The 18,658-nt window shown below is 46.5% G+C and overlaps 1 protein-coding gene across 3 annotated transcripts in view; it reads left to right on the forward strand.

Annotated features, from left to right (window-relative positions):
* The window catches only part of Il17rd (interleukin 17 receptor D), a 68,323-nt gene extending 50,162 nt beyond the window's left edge, over positions 1–18,161 (forward strand). For 2 of the 3 annotated variants that reach the window (NM_134437.3, XM_006518668.2), the window contains exons 6-13: positions 2,664–2,708; positions 2,804–2,955; positions 4,272–4,337; positions 5,053–5,107; positions 5,651–5,761; positions 6,778–6,962; positions 10,358–11,300; positions 12,152–18,161. In NM_134437.3, the coding sequence (NP_602319.1) occupies positions 2,664–2,708; positions 2,804–2,955; positions 4,272–4,337; positions 5,053–5,107; positions 5,651–5,761; positions 6,778–6,962; positions 10,358–11,300; positions 12,152–12,261 (1,667 nt within the window). In that variant the 3' untranslated portion in view covers positions 12,262–18,161. The remainder of the gene's footprint in view (positions 1–2,663; positions 2,709–2,803; positions 2,956–4,271; positions 4,338–5,052; positions 5,108–5,650; positions 5,762–6,777; positions 6,963–10,357; positions 11,301–12,151) is intronic. The other variant, XM_006518667.4, reaches the window with a different exon arrangement.
* The last annotated feature ends 497 nt before the right edge of the window (positions 18,162–18,658 follow it).

Here is an 18,658-nt window from a genome sequence, read left to right on the forward strand (position 1 = left end):
CCCTGAGTTTAATTCCCAGCAACCACATGGTGGTTCACAACCATCTATAATGGGATCTGAGGCCCTCTTCTGGTATCTGAAGACAGCTACAGTATACTCATATAAATGAAATAAATAAATCTTTAAAAAAAAAAAAAGAAACTTGTTATGTACGCCAGGCTGGCCTTGAATTCACAGAGATCCACTTGCCTCTGCCTCCCAGGTACTAGGACTAAAACCATGCATCTTCATCTCCTGAGTATAGGGAAACGGGGAGAGGTGCCATGGTGTGTGTGTGTGTGTGTGTGTATGTGTGTGTGTGTGTGTGTGTGTGTATGTGTGTGTGTGTGTGTGTGGGCACTGTGGTGTGCAGGTCACAGGTTCATTGGGAAGTTGATCTTTTTCTTCTGCATCAGGCTTGGGGACAGGTGCCTTTACTTGGCAAGCCATCTCACCAGTCCAGCATTTATTTTTTTTTATTTTTATTTTTTTGCGGATGCTGTGATCACTATTAACATATCCATGTTAGAAACTGTGATGTTTGTTGGCTAGTGTGATTGTTGTAGGTTGGTTTGTAGAACACTTGCCTAGCTTGCACAGGCCCTCTGAGATCTCTAGCATTCTACAACAAGGTTAGGTGGTGATTCAAACAAGCAATCCAAATGCCAGCCTAAAAGTAAAAAGTTGAAGGTAAAAGGACGTAATGTCACAAGTGTGGTGGGGATGAGTGAAAGCCATGGCTGCCAGGGTGGTTTCAGGGCACAGGGATCCACTTGCCAGCAAGCCTGACCACGTAAGTTTTAATTTCCAGGATCCATGTGGGAAAAGGGAAGAACCAACTCCCCAAAGATGTCCTCTGATATTTTAACTGCCCCATTATTGACTGTGGCATGTGGCATTCAGACTCTATTCTAAACGTTTTCTAAACGTTAGTGTAGTCCATCTCTGTAATAACCCTTTGAAAAAACCCTCCTCTCTCTGCTCCCCCATGCATAGAGAGGGCACAGGGTTTTGTGAAGAGCTGGGGTTTGAGCTCTAAAATCTCTGAAGCCCAAACTCCTAGCTGCCAATCATGTTAGCTTTCCAGTTGTTCACTTTTCTTGTCCATTCTGTATGCGGTTTCTCTTTCATCTCCCTGAGTGGCAGCCCTTAAATATGATGGCTGGTCACTGTGAGACCTTCCTTCAGTGGCTTCCCCCATCATATTTCTTATCTGGAGTTCTGGGTTTTGGATGGCCAGCTGCCTCCAGGGATCCTCTTTGCTTGTGATTGGTCTCCCTGTATTCCTCATCATCTGTGAAATATTTGGTTTCAGCCCTAGCCTGCACCCATGTTTCCTTTAGTCGTTTTTTTTTTTTAATATTTATTTATTATTATCTCTAAGTACACTGTAGCTATTTTCAGACACACCAGAAGAGGGTGTCCGATCTCTTTACAGATGGTTGTGAGCCAACGTGTGGTTGCTGGGATTTGAACTCAGGACCTTCGAAAGAGCAGTCGGTGCTCTTAGCCGCTGAGTCATCTCGCCAGCCTCTTCTTTAGTCATTTTTTTGTTTGTTTGTTTGTTTTTGTTGTTTTGTTTTGTTTTTCAAGACAGGGTTTCTCTGTGTAGCCCTGGCTGTCCTGGAACTCACTCTGTAGACCAGGCTGGCCTCAAACTCAGAAATCCGCCTGCCTCTGCCTCCCAAGTGCTGGGATTAAAGGCCTGTGCCACCACTGCCCAACCCTTTAGTCATTCTTAATGAGGTTGTTGTCTATGCTGCCAAGTTATTTTGTAAGTCTTAGTTTCATAATTGAAACTGAGATTCATCAGGTCAGGACCATGTGGTTGTCCTATCTGGTTGCTTTCTGCATAATGGCCAGATAGAAAAACCAAAGAATGCATTTATGGAAAAAAAAAAATCCTGCCTAAAAACTAGTGTAATTTAGGATTAAAATTTCCTACTGGAATTGGTGTGTTTTGGAATGAGATGCGTGATGGGGTGTGTATTGGGAATACGCGTATTCATACACCATGTCGGTGCACCGTGGCTTTGATACCACCTCAGTTTTCTTGACATTATATGAACCCTTCCAGGAGACTGTGGCTTAGCAGTGTAGCACAGTTACTGCTTGGCCTGTCTCTTAGTGTTCCTGGGATGGAATATCGTTTCAAAGGCCTTGGCTCTGAAATACAATTTTCAGTGATGACAGACTCCTTAGGAACTGTCTGTATGCCATTCACAGGGCCCACCAAGAAGAGTTGAAATTAGAATGCCTTGAAGCTTGAAACAATGTCTCAGTGGTTATCAGACCCACAGGAGAGCCCTCCTGCTCATAGACATCCCACAATGGTGCACACTGAGTGACGGAAACAGGAATAGTTCTTTGCCTTCTGAGTGTTGAAACTGTGCAGTAGTGGACAAGCTTTAAAAGCCTTCGTGACTTTATAGAGCTTCCACTTAGATGCTGTGAAGTGCATCACATTAATATTTGTATATTGTATCTTTTAAATGGTTGTTAGCCACAATATAATTATAGTGAAAATTATGGTTGAAATGATGTAATTTGTGTCTTTACCAGAACATCAGACCCAGTATATATTTTGTTCATTTGTTATAGAAGGAAAAAAAAAACTGTCCTAAAACTAAAAATACTCTTTTTTTTTTTTTTTTTTTTTTTTTTTTTTTGGTAAAACATTATAGCCTGTGACCTGTTGTTACAACCTGACAACTTGGCCTGTAAGCCTTGTAAGTATAGCTGTCTGTCAAGTCTCAAAAGTGTTAACCCCATAATGGTGTTGGGGCAGCCTTTGGGTGCTTACTCTGGGCCCTTCTCCTCACAGTCTGGAAGCCTCGAAACCTGAATATCAGCCAGCATGGTTCTGACATGCACGTGTCCTTCGACCATGCCCCGCAGAACTTCGGCTTCCGTGGCTTCCATGTTCTCTATAAGCTCAAGCACGAAGGCCCCTTCAGGCGGAGGACTTGCAGGCAGGTGAGTGACTGTGTGTAAAGAACACATGTGTTTCAAAGTGCTACTGGATGGTGGGAGTAAGTGCGGTCGCGGTTGTTTAAGAATGCCACTGGGTCTGTCTCCAGCTGACTCACTCACCACTGTCCCTTGTCCCCGTCATCTCCACCTTAGCCGCTCTAGGGGGTGGTACAGCGCTAGAGGATCAAAAGCAATCTGTCTCATATTTTAAGCATCTGCAGGTGCTGTGTGTCAGGAAATCCCTGAACTTTCTGCTCTTCAGATCCTGACTGCTCATCAAAGAGCTTGCTTCCATTCCTCCTTTAGAGGTGGAGAACCTAGGGCTCGGGGAGGTCACGTAACTAGGAAGGAGAAAAAAAACCTCTAGCCAAGTCACTAGCAAATCAATGGCCCTGGATTTTTAATTTTGTTTGTATGTATGTGATGGATGGATGGATGCATGCATGCATTTTTTAATAAACAAAAGACCAGGGTTAAATAGAAACCTGAAAATGAGCATCATGAACAGAGTATGGCCAGAACAATGGGAAAGGCTTTGTGGATGCTTGACGCTGTGCACTCTCTACCTGTCCTGTGTGTGCTGGGTCCAGTCGTAGCCTAGTTCTTCTGTGGTCCTGCAGCTTTACCGCTGCACTTCTGGGAGCATCTGCTCAAGTTAGATATGACAGATGAGTGCAGACGAGCCCCAGCTCTTCTCTCCTTGCTTGAAACGGATTTGCATTGATTTTTATTGTGTAACTATGGTCTGCCAAAGTTCTACATGAAAGTTCCACATGTATTTCTTGTAAGATGGGTGTCTCACTACTAGGTAGCCTTGATTGGCTTGAGACTCACAAGGCAGTACAGGACCCATGATGAAGTCAGGCTGTCCTTGAACTCAGGCTTACCTCTGCTTCCTGAGTGGTAGGATTAAAGGTGTGTGCCACCATGACAGGCCCTGCTCTTTCTTAGGTAGGTGGGTGGGTGGGTGGGTGGATGGATGGATAGATAGACAAAAAGTTTGCTTCCCAACTCTTAATCACTGAGCCCTCTGCACCCCTCCTCTCACCGTTCTATTCAGCAAAGGGTATTCTAGTTAATTTATTTTCAAGTGACAAAGATGAGGCACTCCCAACTAGGCACAAGCTATGGCAAGAGTCCTGAGCCTTTTTATTCAGTGAAGGCCAAGGAACGTGTGACAGGTGAACACTGCTGTCCTCTGATCCCATCACATCCGGAAGTGAGCTTAAACCAGTGGCAGGTCTCCTTCAGCTTTGGGATGAAGAGGCCGCCACCTCTTCTACTACGTGGGCATTTGAGTTGCTCTTTGCTTTTTGTAGGACCAGAATACAGAGACAACCAGCTGCCTCCTCCAAAACGTTTCTCCAGGGGACTATATCATTGAGGTATGTGCAACTATAGACTGCCCTCTTGTTACTTCCACAGAAAGCAGCTCACATGGAGTTCTGAGTGTTTTGTTTATTGGTTTCAAGACTGAGTCCAGTGTAGTCCAGGCTAGTCTCAAATCCAAACTTCTATAGAACTAAGGATAAGTTTGAAAGGCTAACATGTCTTGCCTCTACCTCCTGGGATTACAGATGTTTACACTATGGTCTTTGCTTTTATTCAGACCCTGGGAATTTGAACTCAGGTCTTCAAGCTTCCACAATAATCCACGAAGCCATCTCCTCAGCCCCATTGTTTTTTAAAAGAATTTATTTATGTATGTGACTATGCATAGCTGTCTTCAGACACACCAGAAGAGCATATCAGATCCCATTACAGATGGTTGTGAGCCACCATGTGGTTGCTGGGAATTGAACTCAGGACCTCTGGAAGAACAGCCAGTGTTCCTAACTGATGAGCTATCTCTCCAGCCCCGACCCCTCCCCCCTTCTTTTTTTTTTAAAAAAAAGTTGATTTACATTGTTAAGCTATCACCATTATCCTCCCTTACTGGATCCCACACCAGCTGCCTGGGGAGGGAAAGATAAATGAAATCACCAGTAGTAGATAAAATGTATTGTTTTACTTCCCTCTTAGATAAAATGTATAGACAGATACAATGTAGAGATGTGCTAGCACTTACCAAACAGTAACACAGCTCTCTCTGTTTTATAGCTGGTGGATGACAGCAACACCACCAGGAAAGCTGCTCAGTATGTGGTGAAGTCAGGTAAAGCTCTTTGGCTTGGATTTGATGGCACATTCTTGAGAGCAGGCTTGTAGAATTTTCTGTGCTCCTTAATTCATGGTTTACAAAACACCAGTCGCTCACCTCTTCTCCCTTAAACAATTGTTCATCAAGGACGCTTCCTTTTATGTTGTTGATGCCTGGAAGGTCAAAGCTGGCATTGCATCTGCCACGGATACTAGGCAATTATCCTTACAAGACAAGTAGGGGGAGGGGCCTTTCCTTCACAGGGTTTGTAGCATATTTGGAGCTATTAGCATATTTGGAGCTATTAGCATATTTGGAGTGGTTAGCATATTCAGAGCGATTAGCATATTCAGAGCTATTAGATTATTTTCGACAACACTTTACAAAGGAATTGTTGAATCCTTTTATAATCTAGGCAGCAGAGATAGAGTAAGGTAGTTGGGGACCCTGGGACCTGTTAGTCAGCTTTTGTTTTAAAAAAATGAGGGGGGCTTCCCCCCCTTTTCTGAACCTATTCTGCTGCTTGAGTTAAAAGACTTTCTCTTTGAAATCTCCCAGTGCAGTCTCCCTGGGCTGGACCCATCAGAGCTGTGGCCATCACTGTGCCTCTGGTTGTCATATCTGCGTTCGCAACCCTGTTCACTGTGATGTGCAGAAAGAAGCAACAAGGTATCTGTCTATGCTGTGCCCACTGTTCTCCATCCTCTAGTTTGCAGCAGGCCAAGGGTGGGTACCGACAAAGACAGGGCCTGGGGAGTCCTGCTTTCCTCAGGAGGGGCCTGGGACCCCCTCACACCTCCTTGCTAGTTCCTTGCCTACTGAAGTTCCCAGAATTTAAATGTTTGGCTGTTAATCTCTAGGACCTGGCAATGTCCAGGTATAATCCAGTTTTCAAACTCAGGGAGTCTGAAAAATGAGAACAGTCGTTTGGCGAGTGGCCATCATTGAGAAGTTCTGTCTTTCACCTAGAAAACTGTAGATCTGGATGGAGTTACCCAGATGACTCCAAGGATAAAAGTAATGAAGATGTTAACTTAAGATTTGTGTGCTTTCGGCTGAGCTTGCTATCCCAGTTGGTGGGAGGCTGAGGCAGGAGGATCCAATTCAGGAACTGGAGGCTAGTCTGAGTAATACAGTGAGACCCTTTGTCCAGAAATAATAAATAGATAGATAGATAAATAGGTGAAAAGCCATTTTTGTTGTTGGTTTGGTTTTCTTTACCTTTGTAAATTATACTTTAAAAAGTTTTTCTCCCTCCCTCAGCTTATCTGGCTGCCAGAGCCAGCTCTGGGCCCTTCACTTCACTGGCGGCCATAGGGGCGGATGCTGCGTTTGTTTCTTGGCATGTCCAGGGGCAGTTTCAGGTTAATACAGTGTTTTCACTTTCTGGTACAGTACTACAGAAACCGTGCATGCAGCTTGAGGCTGGAGTCACAGACCCGAGACTCCCAGGTGGAGATGTCAGCTGCTCCTTTTGGTAAATTTACTTTTGAGACTTGGATCTCACGTAGCTCAGGCTGGCCTCCATCTTGCCAAGTAGTTGCTGATGACCGTGACCTTCTGACCTTTCTGTGTCCCCTGTCCCAAGTGCTAGGATTTCAGCCGTGAGACACTGAGCCCTGGGTCATACGGAAAAGACAAAGCTTTGTTTATAGGTGTCAACCTTATGTTCTTTCCCAATTTAGAAAATATATATTCACATTTAGATGAAGAAAGCCCGGAGTCGTCCACATACGCTGCGGCTCTCCCCAGAGACAGGCTCCGGCCTCAGCCCAAGGTCTTCCTCTGCTACTCCAATAAAGATGGCCAGAATCACATGAACGTGGTCCAGTGTTTCGCCTATTTCCTGCAAGATTTCTGTGGCTGTGAGGTACGGAATCTGTTTGTTCTCTTACCCTGGGCAGGATGTGTACGCCGTCTTTCTCTTCCGTGTCATCTCTCCATTGCTGTCCTGGGAACCTACTTACCTAGAATCTTACTTTCCAAACCAGAGTCTGTCTTGAATTTGTCTTGTCTCTTACCAGCAGCAAAGGCTTCGCATGACACACTTATACTTGAAAGCTTTGAGCGCCTCCCACGCGATAGGATGTTCTGTGAGTGCCCTGTCATGGAACACGTGACCAGAGTGTGAGACTGTCTCAGTGGGACGTCAGGGAGAGGACACAATGAAGACAGCTTTTAGGAGTCTAGGCAGTTCCCTGAGGGAGGTTGGCTGGGATTGGGAATAGAGGCTAGGACTGCCCCTGGAAGAGATCTTGGGCACTGGGAGGAGTGTGTAACAGAGGTCTGAGGTCGATTGGTAGGAAGTCATAGAAACCAGTGAGAAGGCCTTAGCTAGAGAGAACCAGGAAGTAGGAGAGAGCGCCAGAGTTTACAGAATGTTTGGATGTCTACGCTGCTTTCTCAGCTTCCCCCTTTCCTCCTCTTCCTCCTCCTTCCTCTCTTCCTACTCTTCTTCTTCCTCCTCCTCCTTCTTTTTTTCCTTACTCTGTAGCTCTGGATATCCTAGAATTCAATTTGTAGACCAGGCTGGCCTCATAGAGATCCACTGCCTCTGCCTCCTAAGTGCTGGGATTAAAGGAGTGGGCCCCTGTGCCCAGCTTTCTTAGGTCTTCTTGAGTTAGCTATTATGTAGCTTTTCCATAAACAATGACACTTAGTCTTTACAGCGGGCTCTTAAGCTGTTGTGAAGGCATGCCCTGTTTGCCACAATTGCAAGTTATCATGTGATGTTTTTTAGTCCATTTGGCCCATTCCTTGGGTGAGACTGCCCTCTGGTGTTAATAAGCTGTATTTAAAGGCTGGTGGGATTGCCTCCTGCTGGGAAAGCGTTGAGTTCAGCAGCTGAATGGCTGCTGCAAACCCCTGCAGACTGCAGCTGTCCGGACAGCACAGGCAGAGGTGGTAGATCCCTGCCCTGTTCTTTTAGACTGCACATAGTTTTTGCTTTAAATAGCTACATCATCTATAATAGTGACTTGCTGTAGCTGCGTTAGCCCAGCTTGTAAAGCGTCTCTGTTTATCATTTCTGATGATTTCTCAAGGATAAACGCCTCACAATGGAATTGCTCAGTCAAAGATTGGAATATTCTTTTTTTTTTAAAGATTCATTTATTTATTATATGTAAGTACACTGTAGCTGTCTTCAGACAATCCAGAAGAGGGAGTCAGATTTTGTTACAGATGGTTGTGAGCTACCATGTGGTTGCTGGGATTTGAACTCTGAACCTTCGGAAGAGCAGTCGGGTGCTCTTACCCACTGAGCCATCTCACCAGCCCAGATTGGAATATTCTTAAAAGTGCTTATGTTTTATTTATTAAGATGAAATCAGCTAGTACAGGGGATTTTTTTGTTTGTTTGTTTTGTTTTGTTTTTACAGATTTGTAAAACATTCCACATATGATTTAACAAACTACACAGGTCAAAAGATTAGTAGACACACTATTTTTGTGTGGTATAGAATCCTAGGGGCCACATATTTTAAGCTACCAGTTAGCTTGAATGTACATAATGAATGGATAGTGTGGAGTTTTTACCTACACTGCTCTGTGCCCCCCGGTGGGTCGCATGCTTCCAGGAACTCTTTGATCCAAGAATGAAAGATACACACACACACACACACACACACATACACACACACACACTAGTTAACTTTGCTAGCTCAAAGGCTAGGCAGTTCTAGTCCTCTGCCTGATTATCATAGATTTCCCTCCAGTACTCCTGAGTCAATGTCCTTTAAATCTATGATCTATTTTTGCTGCCCTTTTCTTTCTGGGTGGCCCCCTAGTATTTGCTGCCCAGGGTGCTTCTGGGCAGCCCTTCTGTGGGCCGCATTCCTTCTCACCTACATTCCAGATGATTTTCCTTCTGCAGCTCTAAGTCTGATCCATCTCCCTCTGAATCCTGGCGATTCTCCTCTTTCTCCCTCGCCCTCACCCTAGCCCACACAAATCTGAGGGTCCCACTCCATTTCCCTTTACCCAGCCATTGGCCGCTGGCATCTTTATTGATCTATTAAAAAACAATTGGAGACAAGGACCTTTAGCATTTGGACACATAGATTTCCCATTAAATCAAAGCATTAGAACCAATCCCCAACAATAATGTTAGGATGCATTAAAGTATGAGATGAGTCAGTCAGTATTCCTTTTTTTTTTTTAAAGAAAATATTTATTTATTTATTTATTATATGTAAGTACACTGTAGCTGTCTTCAGACACTCCAGAAGATGGCATCAGATTTCATTACAGATGGTTGTGAGCCATCATGTGGTTGCTGGGATTTGAACTCAGGACCTTTGGAAGAGCAGTTGGCTCTCTTAACCCATGAGCCATCTCACCAGCCCCGAGTCAGTATTCTTTTCAGCAGATAGATAAGCATTGGAGCTTTCTTCTCTTGGGTACTTTTTTAGAAAAGAAGAATTTAATCCTTCCAGAGTAGCTCTCCGCTGTATAATCTGTGTTTAGCTCTTAGGGGTTATTTTTTTAACTACAGGAGAAATGGTACCAATACAGCTGCCACGGAATGCTACTTACAGTATCCTGCAGGAGAAGCAGTACTCGTACAGTTACTACTTACAGTATCAGATGAAAGCAGTTTGAAAGGGTAAAAATCCTTTGAGGGCATCAGACATACTTGGATTTCTTTGCTGTATCAGGGATCCCACTATTCTTTCCAACCCTCTTATCCCCAAACCCCTTGGTTCACAGGCCTTGTAGAGTTATGACATTGTAGATCTCATGGAACCAAGAGAGAGGTGCAGCCCAGACAGGGTTAACCAGGAAAGCTATACTATAGCAGCAGAACAGCGGGCTAACCCTGGGTCTCTGAACACAGCCAAAGAGGTCCTCTTTCTCAGTCACGTTCTGCATGTGAGTCACCCGTCACTGTAGATGGCTCTGGCCAGGCCTAAGCTCCATATCCCAGTGCACTATGGGGTCACGATCCACTTTCTCTCCTCAGCCACTTAGACTTGTATCCAGGATCTTTCTGCTCCTTGTATCCGGCAGTCTCACTTATCACATGGACCAATCACAGTTCCTTCCCATCATACCATCAGACATCTTCAAGGTGTCTTAGACAAGCTGCTGAAAATCCTGGCTTCTGTCTCCTCACTTGTAGGGCCACAGTGCTAATGGCCCCCTGTGTTATCAAAATGATGCCATGGGTGACAAGCAATTTCAGGAAGTCTGGTGTGTGGATGCAGTTGTTGACCATAGAGTGCTGGCGTAAATGAATACTGAAGTGACCTGTGCTCTTTCCAGGTGGCTCTGGACTTGTGGGAAGATTTCAGCCTCTGCAGAGAGGGGCAGAGAGAATGGGCCATTCAGAAGATCCACGAGTCCCAGTTCATCATTGTCGTGTGCTCCAAAGGCATGAAGTACTTTGTAGATAAGAAGAACTTCAGACACAAAGGAGGCAGCCGCGGCGAGGCGCAAGGCGAGTTCTTCCTGGTGGCCGTGGCAGCCATTGCTGAGAAGCTCCGTCAGGCCAAGCAGAGCTCATCTGCCGCACTGCGCAAGTTCATCGCCGTCTACTTCGATTATTCCTGTGAAGGGGATGTACCCTGCAGCCTGGACCTGAGCACCAAGTACAAGCTCATGGACCACCTTCCTGAGCTCTGTGCCCATCTGCACTCAGGAGAGCAGGAGGTGCTGGGTCAGCACCCAGGCCACAGCAGCAGAAGGAACTACTTCCGGAGCAAATCGGGCCGCTCCCTGTATGTTGCCATTTGCAACATGCACCAGTTTATTGATGAGGAGCCTGACTGGTTTGAGAAGCAGTTTATACCCTTCCAACATCCCCCTGTGCGTTACCAGGAGCCAGTCCTGGAGAAATTTGACTCAGGCTTGGTTTTAAATGATGTCATAAGCAAACCAGGGCCAGAGAGTGACTTCTGTCGGAAAGTCGAGGCTTGTGTACTTGGGGCCGCTGGGCCAGCCGACTCTTATTCATACCTGGAGAGTCAGCATGTAGGCCTGGACCAAGACACTGAGGCCCAGCCCTCCTGTGATAGTGCCCCTGCCTTGCAGCCCCTGTTACACGCAGTGAAAGCTGGCAGTCCCTCAGAGATGCCACGGGACTCAGGCATATATGATTCTTCTGTACCCTCATCAGAGCTCTCTCTGCCTCTGATGGAGGGACTCTCTCCGGATCAGATAGAAACATCTTCTCTGACCGAGAGTGTATCTTCCTCCTCTGGCCTAGGTAAGATGTCTTAGGACTGGACCCTTATTTAATCTGTCTGTCTGCTCTTCTATCTATCATCTATTGTGTTGTTGTAGTTGTGGGTTTGTTTGCTTGTTTTTTGAGACAAATAGACAGATGTAATATGAATTCCAGTAACAGGAATAGTGAACTGCAGAAATGGTTGTTCTGGTAATTATGGCGAGCCGCTCAAACCCTTCCACCAGCGTTATATATGCTGTTGGGTGTGGAATCGCCTTTTAAAAAATTAATGTTTATTTTCTGTGTGTGTACACACATGGGAATAGGGGCTGGGTGTGGCACGTGCAGGCACATGCAGATAGAAGGATACCTTTTGGGAGTAGAGCCCCTCCCACCATGGGGTCTCGAGGGTTAAGCTCCAGTTGTCAGTAGGGTTGGCAGTCTCCTAACTCTGAAAAGATTGGAATACTAAATGCATGTGTTGGATAAGGGTCTGTGGGATTGTGCCCTTCTGGGAGCTGAAGTGTTTGCTGCCTTTTATCTTTCCACCGCCTTTGAAGCCCAGATGTCTATTAAACCGTATGTTCATGAACACTGTATTCTTCTCAGTGCTAGCTTCACACAGTGCTCCGGGAAGGAGGGCTCTTCCCCAGAGAGCCTCAGGAATCCACCACACCTATAAGTTCTTGGAGTCACACATGTAAAACTTTGGCTCTAACGGAGGGATCTCTCTTCCTCTGGTAAGAGGTTGAGAGTATTACTCTGAGCTGGTTCCGATGCCTGCCTCATTTGTGCAACACACAAGAGCGAATCCCAGCCATGTGGTGGCACTGGGGGTCTGGGTCAGTAAAGTGTACTGATTGTGGCTCTGTCCTTTCTTCTCTCCTTAGGTGAGGAGGACCCCCCTACCCTCCCTTCCAAGCTCCTTGCCTCTGGGGTGTCCAGAGAACATGGTTGCCACAGCCACACTGACGAACTGCAAGCGCTTGCTCCTTTGTAAGGACTCGGAAGAGTCTAAGCATCGCCACTTTAGCTGCTGATCTCTCTGGCTCCCCAGTTCACCTCTGTGGTTGTGCAGCCTACTTGGAGCTGAAGGCGCACACGGGGATATCTGGAATGAAATTCTGGCTAGCACTCGATCTGTTCTGCTCCAGCCTTCTAAGGGATACTTAGCAAAGTCTCCAGTTTCCCAAAAGCATATGGAACCCTGAAAGGCATGTCCATTAGATCTGACTGCAGCTGTCCATCTCAGACTGATCCTTGGATCTGAGCCTGCTCTGAGAGGGGTAGAGTGGAAACAGGTAACGAGAAATAGGAAAGCTCCCACACAGCCTGCTCTGGCTTCACTTGAACTCTGGCTACTTAAACTCAAAATGCTTTGTGGAAAAGCCCTCTCGGCATCCTTACAGCTTACTTACCCATGTCAAGTACTGCTGGGACCCAGGCTGCGCTGCAGGTCATGTTTCTGTCCATTTTGATGTGGAACTTACACTGTCCTGAGTGTTAAGTAAACCTTGAGTCCAAGGTCCAGACAATGATTGAACATTCATCCAGTCACGTTTTGTAAAACAGCTCTCTCTCTCTTACTGGGAAACATGACCAACCAGGACAGAATCCTGTGGGGCTGGACCATCTTGTTTGTCCTACGTGAAACTGGCTGATTAATGTGCAGACGTTGTCAGGACCTGGGCGTTTTCCCTGCATCGAGGTAGCCATCTCATGGGAGCCTTAGCCATCTGTTTAGTTTCTCCCTGGGCTACATTTACTGCTCTGTAGCTCGGGTGGTGACGGCTGGACGTGGAGGACTGCTATCCATTACTCAGCTGGGCAGCAACATTATTAGAATCGTGGTTTGTATTTTGGCTGGTGCCGTGTCTTGAATTTTAGAGGTCAGAATCCACTAATACTCGTCAGTGTACGGGAGACGGTGGCCAGTTAATCTGCTGGTTTTGACAAGTGACAAACCTCCTTTTCAGAAGGCAGAAAGGAGGGGATTGTTACAAAAGTAAATGTTCTATTTTTATGAATGAATCTTGTACAGAAATTCTGTTTCCAAAGGTAAACCATCTCTTCCTATCCTGTACCTTAATTAGATGTATATAACGATGAGTCTGTCTCCCCCTTAGAAACCTTTATCCCTTGCTCTGGCTCACTTGGTTTGAGCATCCTTCTCCACTGTTAGCATGGGTGCTGTTGGATTTTGGCAGCCTATCTTCTCAGCATTCTGTTACGAACCATTGATTTTTCTTACTACTCCACCAGATTGGACCAGCATTAAGGGGGTTGCTGAGAAAGATCCCAAGGTCAGGTGTGGAGGTGAGATGAGCCGGGGATTTCCCTTCTAGGCACCTTTGCAGTGGGGTGGGGGGTGGGGGAAGGGAGCCCTTAGTTCCTGCTGAGAAGAAGCGGTTTGTGTGCATTTTGGATGGAAACACCCTTCTCCCTGCTCTGCACAGGCAGCTGGCAGCTTCTCAGGAGAGCGTGCTCCACATGTTCTCTAGCAGAGAACAGAGCAGCTGCTCTGGGCAAGCTGTGAGCTGGTCTCGCAGTAAAACCAGGCATCTCTGCAGAGGAGTTCACGCCATATTATCACTGTGGAATCCAGACTGAGCAGACAGAGCTCCCACCTCCATGAGGCTCTCCTGGCCGTGCTCAGTCTTGGCATTCATTCTGTGAGGGAGATTGGTGGGCCTAAATTGCTAATGTATGACCGTTCCCTGGGAACATCATCAGAGAATGTTTTTCTCTTTTTAAATTGAGGCCAAGAAATATTTTATCCCCCCCCCCAAAGAGCCATTAGAAACCACATTTCGGATAGATACTGAGCTTTGCATGTGGAGTGTGGGGTCCCTGAGAGTGCCCAGGAGCAGCATGGGGCCCTGGGTGGAGGAGGGCTTAGCTTCACTGGATCCCAGGCCCAGGCTCGATGCATGAACTCAGATGAGGAAACTGGAGGGCAGCCCTGTGAGCCATCTAGCTTGCTAGTCCAAAAAGTCAGAGTCAGGTGAAGTTTTGTTTGTGTTTAGCCATTGGGTGACTTTATTTTGACATACAAGTGTTTTTGATCAGAAGAGAGAGCCAGATTCTAACGTGCCAGGTGATGGTTTCTTAGCCCTGAAGGAGCAGATAGTGGGCGGAGCCATAGTATTAGCCAGCCTCTTTCCCATACACCTCATCGTTGAGCCAGGAATGAGAATGGCCTTGCAGATTAAGGCAAGGTGCCAGTTCTGACAAGGCACAAGCTTTTTGATGCTAACGGGAGATGGGGTTGGGGCTGAGAGTGAATGGTTTGTGGGGAAATAGACCAGGTCCTTTGCGGGGGAGGGGGGCAAAGGTGAGACGGGTGTGAGGGGGGCTAGGGTACCAGGAAACCAAGAAAGAAAGTTGTTGACCTGTGTTTATGCGTGCCCTACAGGTGCTTCTCATGCATCTGGCCCAGAGGTGAGTCAGAAATGTAGCTCACCTGCCCTTGAAGCGCAGACCTACCCAGCCATTGTGGCTCATGTTGCTAATTTTCTTGACAACCTTTAGTGGTAGGTCCTCTGACTTTATATAAGTAACTAAATAGGAAGCTGTTCCCCCAAAAGTGTGGGGTTGCAGGAGCTTTTCAGAGGAAGAGGGAAGCTGTGTTATTCCTGGAGCCAAAATGACACACCCTCACTCCAGACAGAAAGGGAAATAGGAAGTCCCTAGCTACCCCGACACAAGAGAACACTCCGCTGGTACTGGGGAAAGGTAGGCAATGCCAACGTGGAGATTTCTAGTCTTTTTAAAAATCTTCCATCACTGGGCATGGCTGCTGGTAATTGGCAAAGTTTGTGTTTTCTGGGGCACCTGTATACCCCGGCATAAGGAAAACAGTAACATAGCACCTTGAAGAGAGACATCAGGGCGTGGCACCGACTGGGGCAAACCAAGGCACCCTTGTCCAGCCTTCAGCAGTGTTTCCTGGGCTTCTTGGTTTTCAAGAAAAGCTGAGGATGTCTCATTTTGAAGCTGTCAATGCCTAGCGCTGGCAAGACAGCTCAGAAAGTACAAGCATTTCTGAAACAAACCCAGACAACGTACCCACAGTGGAAGGCGTGAAGCAACCCTGTCCCAAAGTTGTCTTCTTTGGCTTCCTCATGCTGGCTGTGATGCTCACAGATACCGGGGTGTGTGTGTGTGTGTGTGTACGTGGGTGTGCACGAGTGCAACACCAAAACCACATGCAACAACAACAACAAACAACAACAAAAGCTAAATATTAGCAATTAAGCTTTGGAAACTACTTAAATGAACCCAGGACCAATAGAACATGTAGATAGATCTAATTTTGCCCAGTGGCTGCCAGGTTGTGAATTCTGCTTTGTAAGATGGGAAATGAAAACCAGCCACAGTAATTGCGCATATGTGGGGCCCTGGGGAAAGCTGTATTAGCCCTATCTATCTTTCAGACAAACTTGATGCTCTTCTGATGATTTTGCTTCTTAAAACAGGGTCTCGGCCAGGCTATGGTGGCCCACGCCTTTAATCCCAGCACTTGGGAGGCAGAGGCAGGTGGATTTCTGAGTTCGAGGCTAGCCTGGTCTACACAGCCAGGGCTACACAGAAAAACCAACCAACCAAAAAACCAAAAACCAGGGTCTCATGTCGCCCGGGCTAGCCTTGAACTTCTGATACTTCTTTCTCTCTCTGGTGTGCACATGACCCATAGCCTTAATATGATTTTGAATACGTTCTAAGCATTTTGATAGTGTCTTTTATATTTCATAATTCTCAAGAGAAAGGCAGGTCAGCTGTTTTTTATTGGTGGTGGTGATTTTTCAAGATAAGGTTCTCTGTGTAGCCCTGGCTGTCTTGGAACTCGATCTGTAGTCCAGGCTGGCCTCGAACTCTTAAGATACACCTGCCTTCGCCTCCCGAGTGCTGGGATTAAAGATGTGCGCTGCCTCCACTGCCACCGCCATCATTCTGCTGCTGTTAATTTCAAAGTCAGATCTCTATCGTCCCATATTAAAAAGCAGGCAGCAGTTGCATTTAAGCCCCAGTCTTTAGGGCCTTATTTATAGTTTAGTTCTAATTGCCATCATGTTTTTATGTGTGGTGCAATTCTGAGGTTAGGCCAGGGTGTTATTAGGGGAATTTATTTGGGGGACCCAGAGTGCCCTCATACTGTGTTTTGCCGTCTTCCTTTCTCTGAAGTCTGGGACAGGGTCTTCTGGAGGAATGCTATAGGAGGTGGCAAAATGCTCTTCTATTGTTGAGACACCAGGTATCCCCACAGTGTTTGGCCCTTGTCATATCACCACATTTCCAGACCCAAGGGGGAAAGTTGGCCAAAGGAGAGCCAGCTGGAAGCGGTTGGTTCGGTTCCGGTTTTAGAACTTGGGGGCAAAGAAAGGCTGAACTCACCCAGTGTGATCCCTCAGCGACTCAAGGCAGGCTGTGCTTGAGTTGTTCCAGACTCACGGCTGTGGCTGAGATTCTGGCTCTTTAGCCGAGGGGATTCTGCAACCTCCCTGCTGATCAGATGGTCCTTTGTATGTCTTCCTTGCAGAAATTCAAACCAGCTTTCTTTTGTCTGCAGCATAGAGGAGAAAGAACAGCTGGTCACCTTCCCAGCAGTGGAAACCGCAGTGAGGTCATCCCCTGGTGTGTTTTTTCCCCCCAGTAGTAAATAATCCCACCCACTTAAGGACTTTCACAGCTCTTGTGCTCTGGGGGCTTCTCAGCCTCACGCTGTTTTGTTATCCGAATGACACCCATGCCTTGTTCACATGGGTGTTGCCTGACAACCATGCTCCAGTTAGGATTACAGGGAGATTTGTGTGGGCTGGCTGCTCTCACCACATAAAAATATCATGGTGCATATGCTCAATCAGAACACCACCCGTTGCTTCCTTGGTGGCAGTCCTTGTCTTGTGCTTTATTCTCTCCTGCAGGTGAGCAGCTGGGGCTTGTGTCTGGTGTCTTCTTCAAGGCCAGCACCTGCCTACCTGCTGAGCGGCAGCTATCCCACGCGCCAACCTGGGGTTCTATTTTTACCTCTCTCTAGACTTGCCCTGTATTTTGTGAATCATATTGTTTAAATGGCACACACTTCACCAGAACCTCTGGCAAGGTGAGGCCAGAGGTTGCCAAGGGCCACCTCCCGTTGACTGTTGGGGACTATTTCCAAACACCTTGGAATGCCTCAGGGAGGGCCTCTGGAGAATTTCAGCCAGTAGTCTTCTTTCCTGCCTCTTGGTTCACCCTTGATACTCACTGGGGACCCCAGATACCTCTCCCTCCTCCTCTAGGGCTGGATCTCTCAGTTAAGCAGGCATAATGTTTGATGCAATCAAGAGCCAGACAGAAGCGATCACCCCCGACTGGATAGCTAATATTTATATCACATGGACTCTGGCCGGAAGAGAAGGAAGAATATTGGCCCTGTGTGGCTACCACTGGATTATATTCAATGTGTTCATATGTGTGTGTGTGTGTGTGTGTGTGTGTGTGTTAAATCCATCTTTCTCTCAAAGAAGCATATCAAGTTTGAACAGAAGCAAAAACTTCTGTTCAAACTCAAGTGGTCATTTTAAGAGTAGCTTCGGTTTTTCTGATCTGTTTAAAAACAAAAGTGTTTTTACTGTGGAAGCTTCCATGTTATGGAGGAGGGCCTCAGGCGTGGGGAGGACTGGTGCCCTTGTTCTGTTTTATGTCCAAGTTTGTCCTTTCTGGGGCTTTTGGCAGAATGGTAAGCACTGACAGCCTATAGCACTGTGCCATATTTTTACATTGGCGATATTGCTGGTATATTGTGGTATATTTGACTGTATAAACATTGTAAATAGATGATAGTAAGTCATGGCTGACATTTGTAAGATGCTTTTGTACCTTAGAATTTTCTACATCAAATAAAATGTTTTCTTGTAAGCCTGCAGTGGCTCCTTATTTCCGAATATCTGTCCCGTTTCCTCCCTAGCTCCTGACTGTCGGCAGAGGAGTCTGCCTCAGCCTGAGACGGTAGGTAAGGAGGGCTTGCATCTGTGTCTTGCTCTTGGAACTCATCACATCCCAGCTCTGCTGCAGGTATTGTGACCCTGTGATTAGGGGACCCTGGTGCCCACTTTCTATAGAATGGACCCAAAGTCCTGCTTTAGGGGTTGGTGGCTTCAGCTGAGCTCCTGTTGTGGGTAGAGTGTACCTGAAAGTGACAGGTATCCAGAAGGGGGCAATGGCTGATGATAGTAAGGAGGCTATAAGCCTCCAGCCATTACCTAAAAAGGAGATGGTCAAAATTTGGGGTCTTAGGGATGTCAAAAATTGGCAGAGCCCATCTCACTGCTCAGGGTTAGTTAGCCAGCCAGGTAAATGTAGACATGAAGTTGAGAAAGGCTGAAAGCTTCCTCCTGAAGTGAAGAAAGAGGCAG

The sequence above is a fragment of the Mus musculus genome, chromosome 14 (genome assembly GCF_000001635.26).
Source record: "Mus musculus strain C57BL/6J chromosome 14, GRCm38.p6 C57BL/6J".
NCBI lineage: Eukaryota > Metazoa > Chordata > Mammalia > Rodentia > Muridae > Mus > Mus musculus.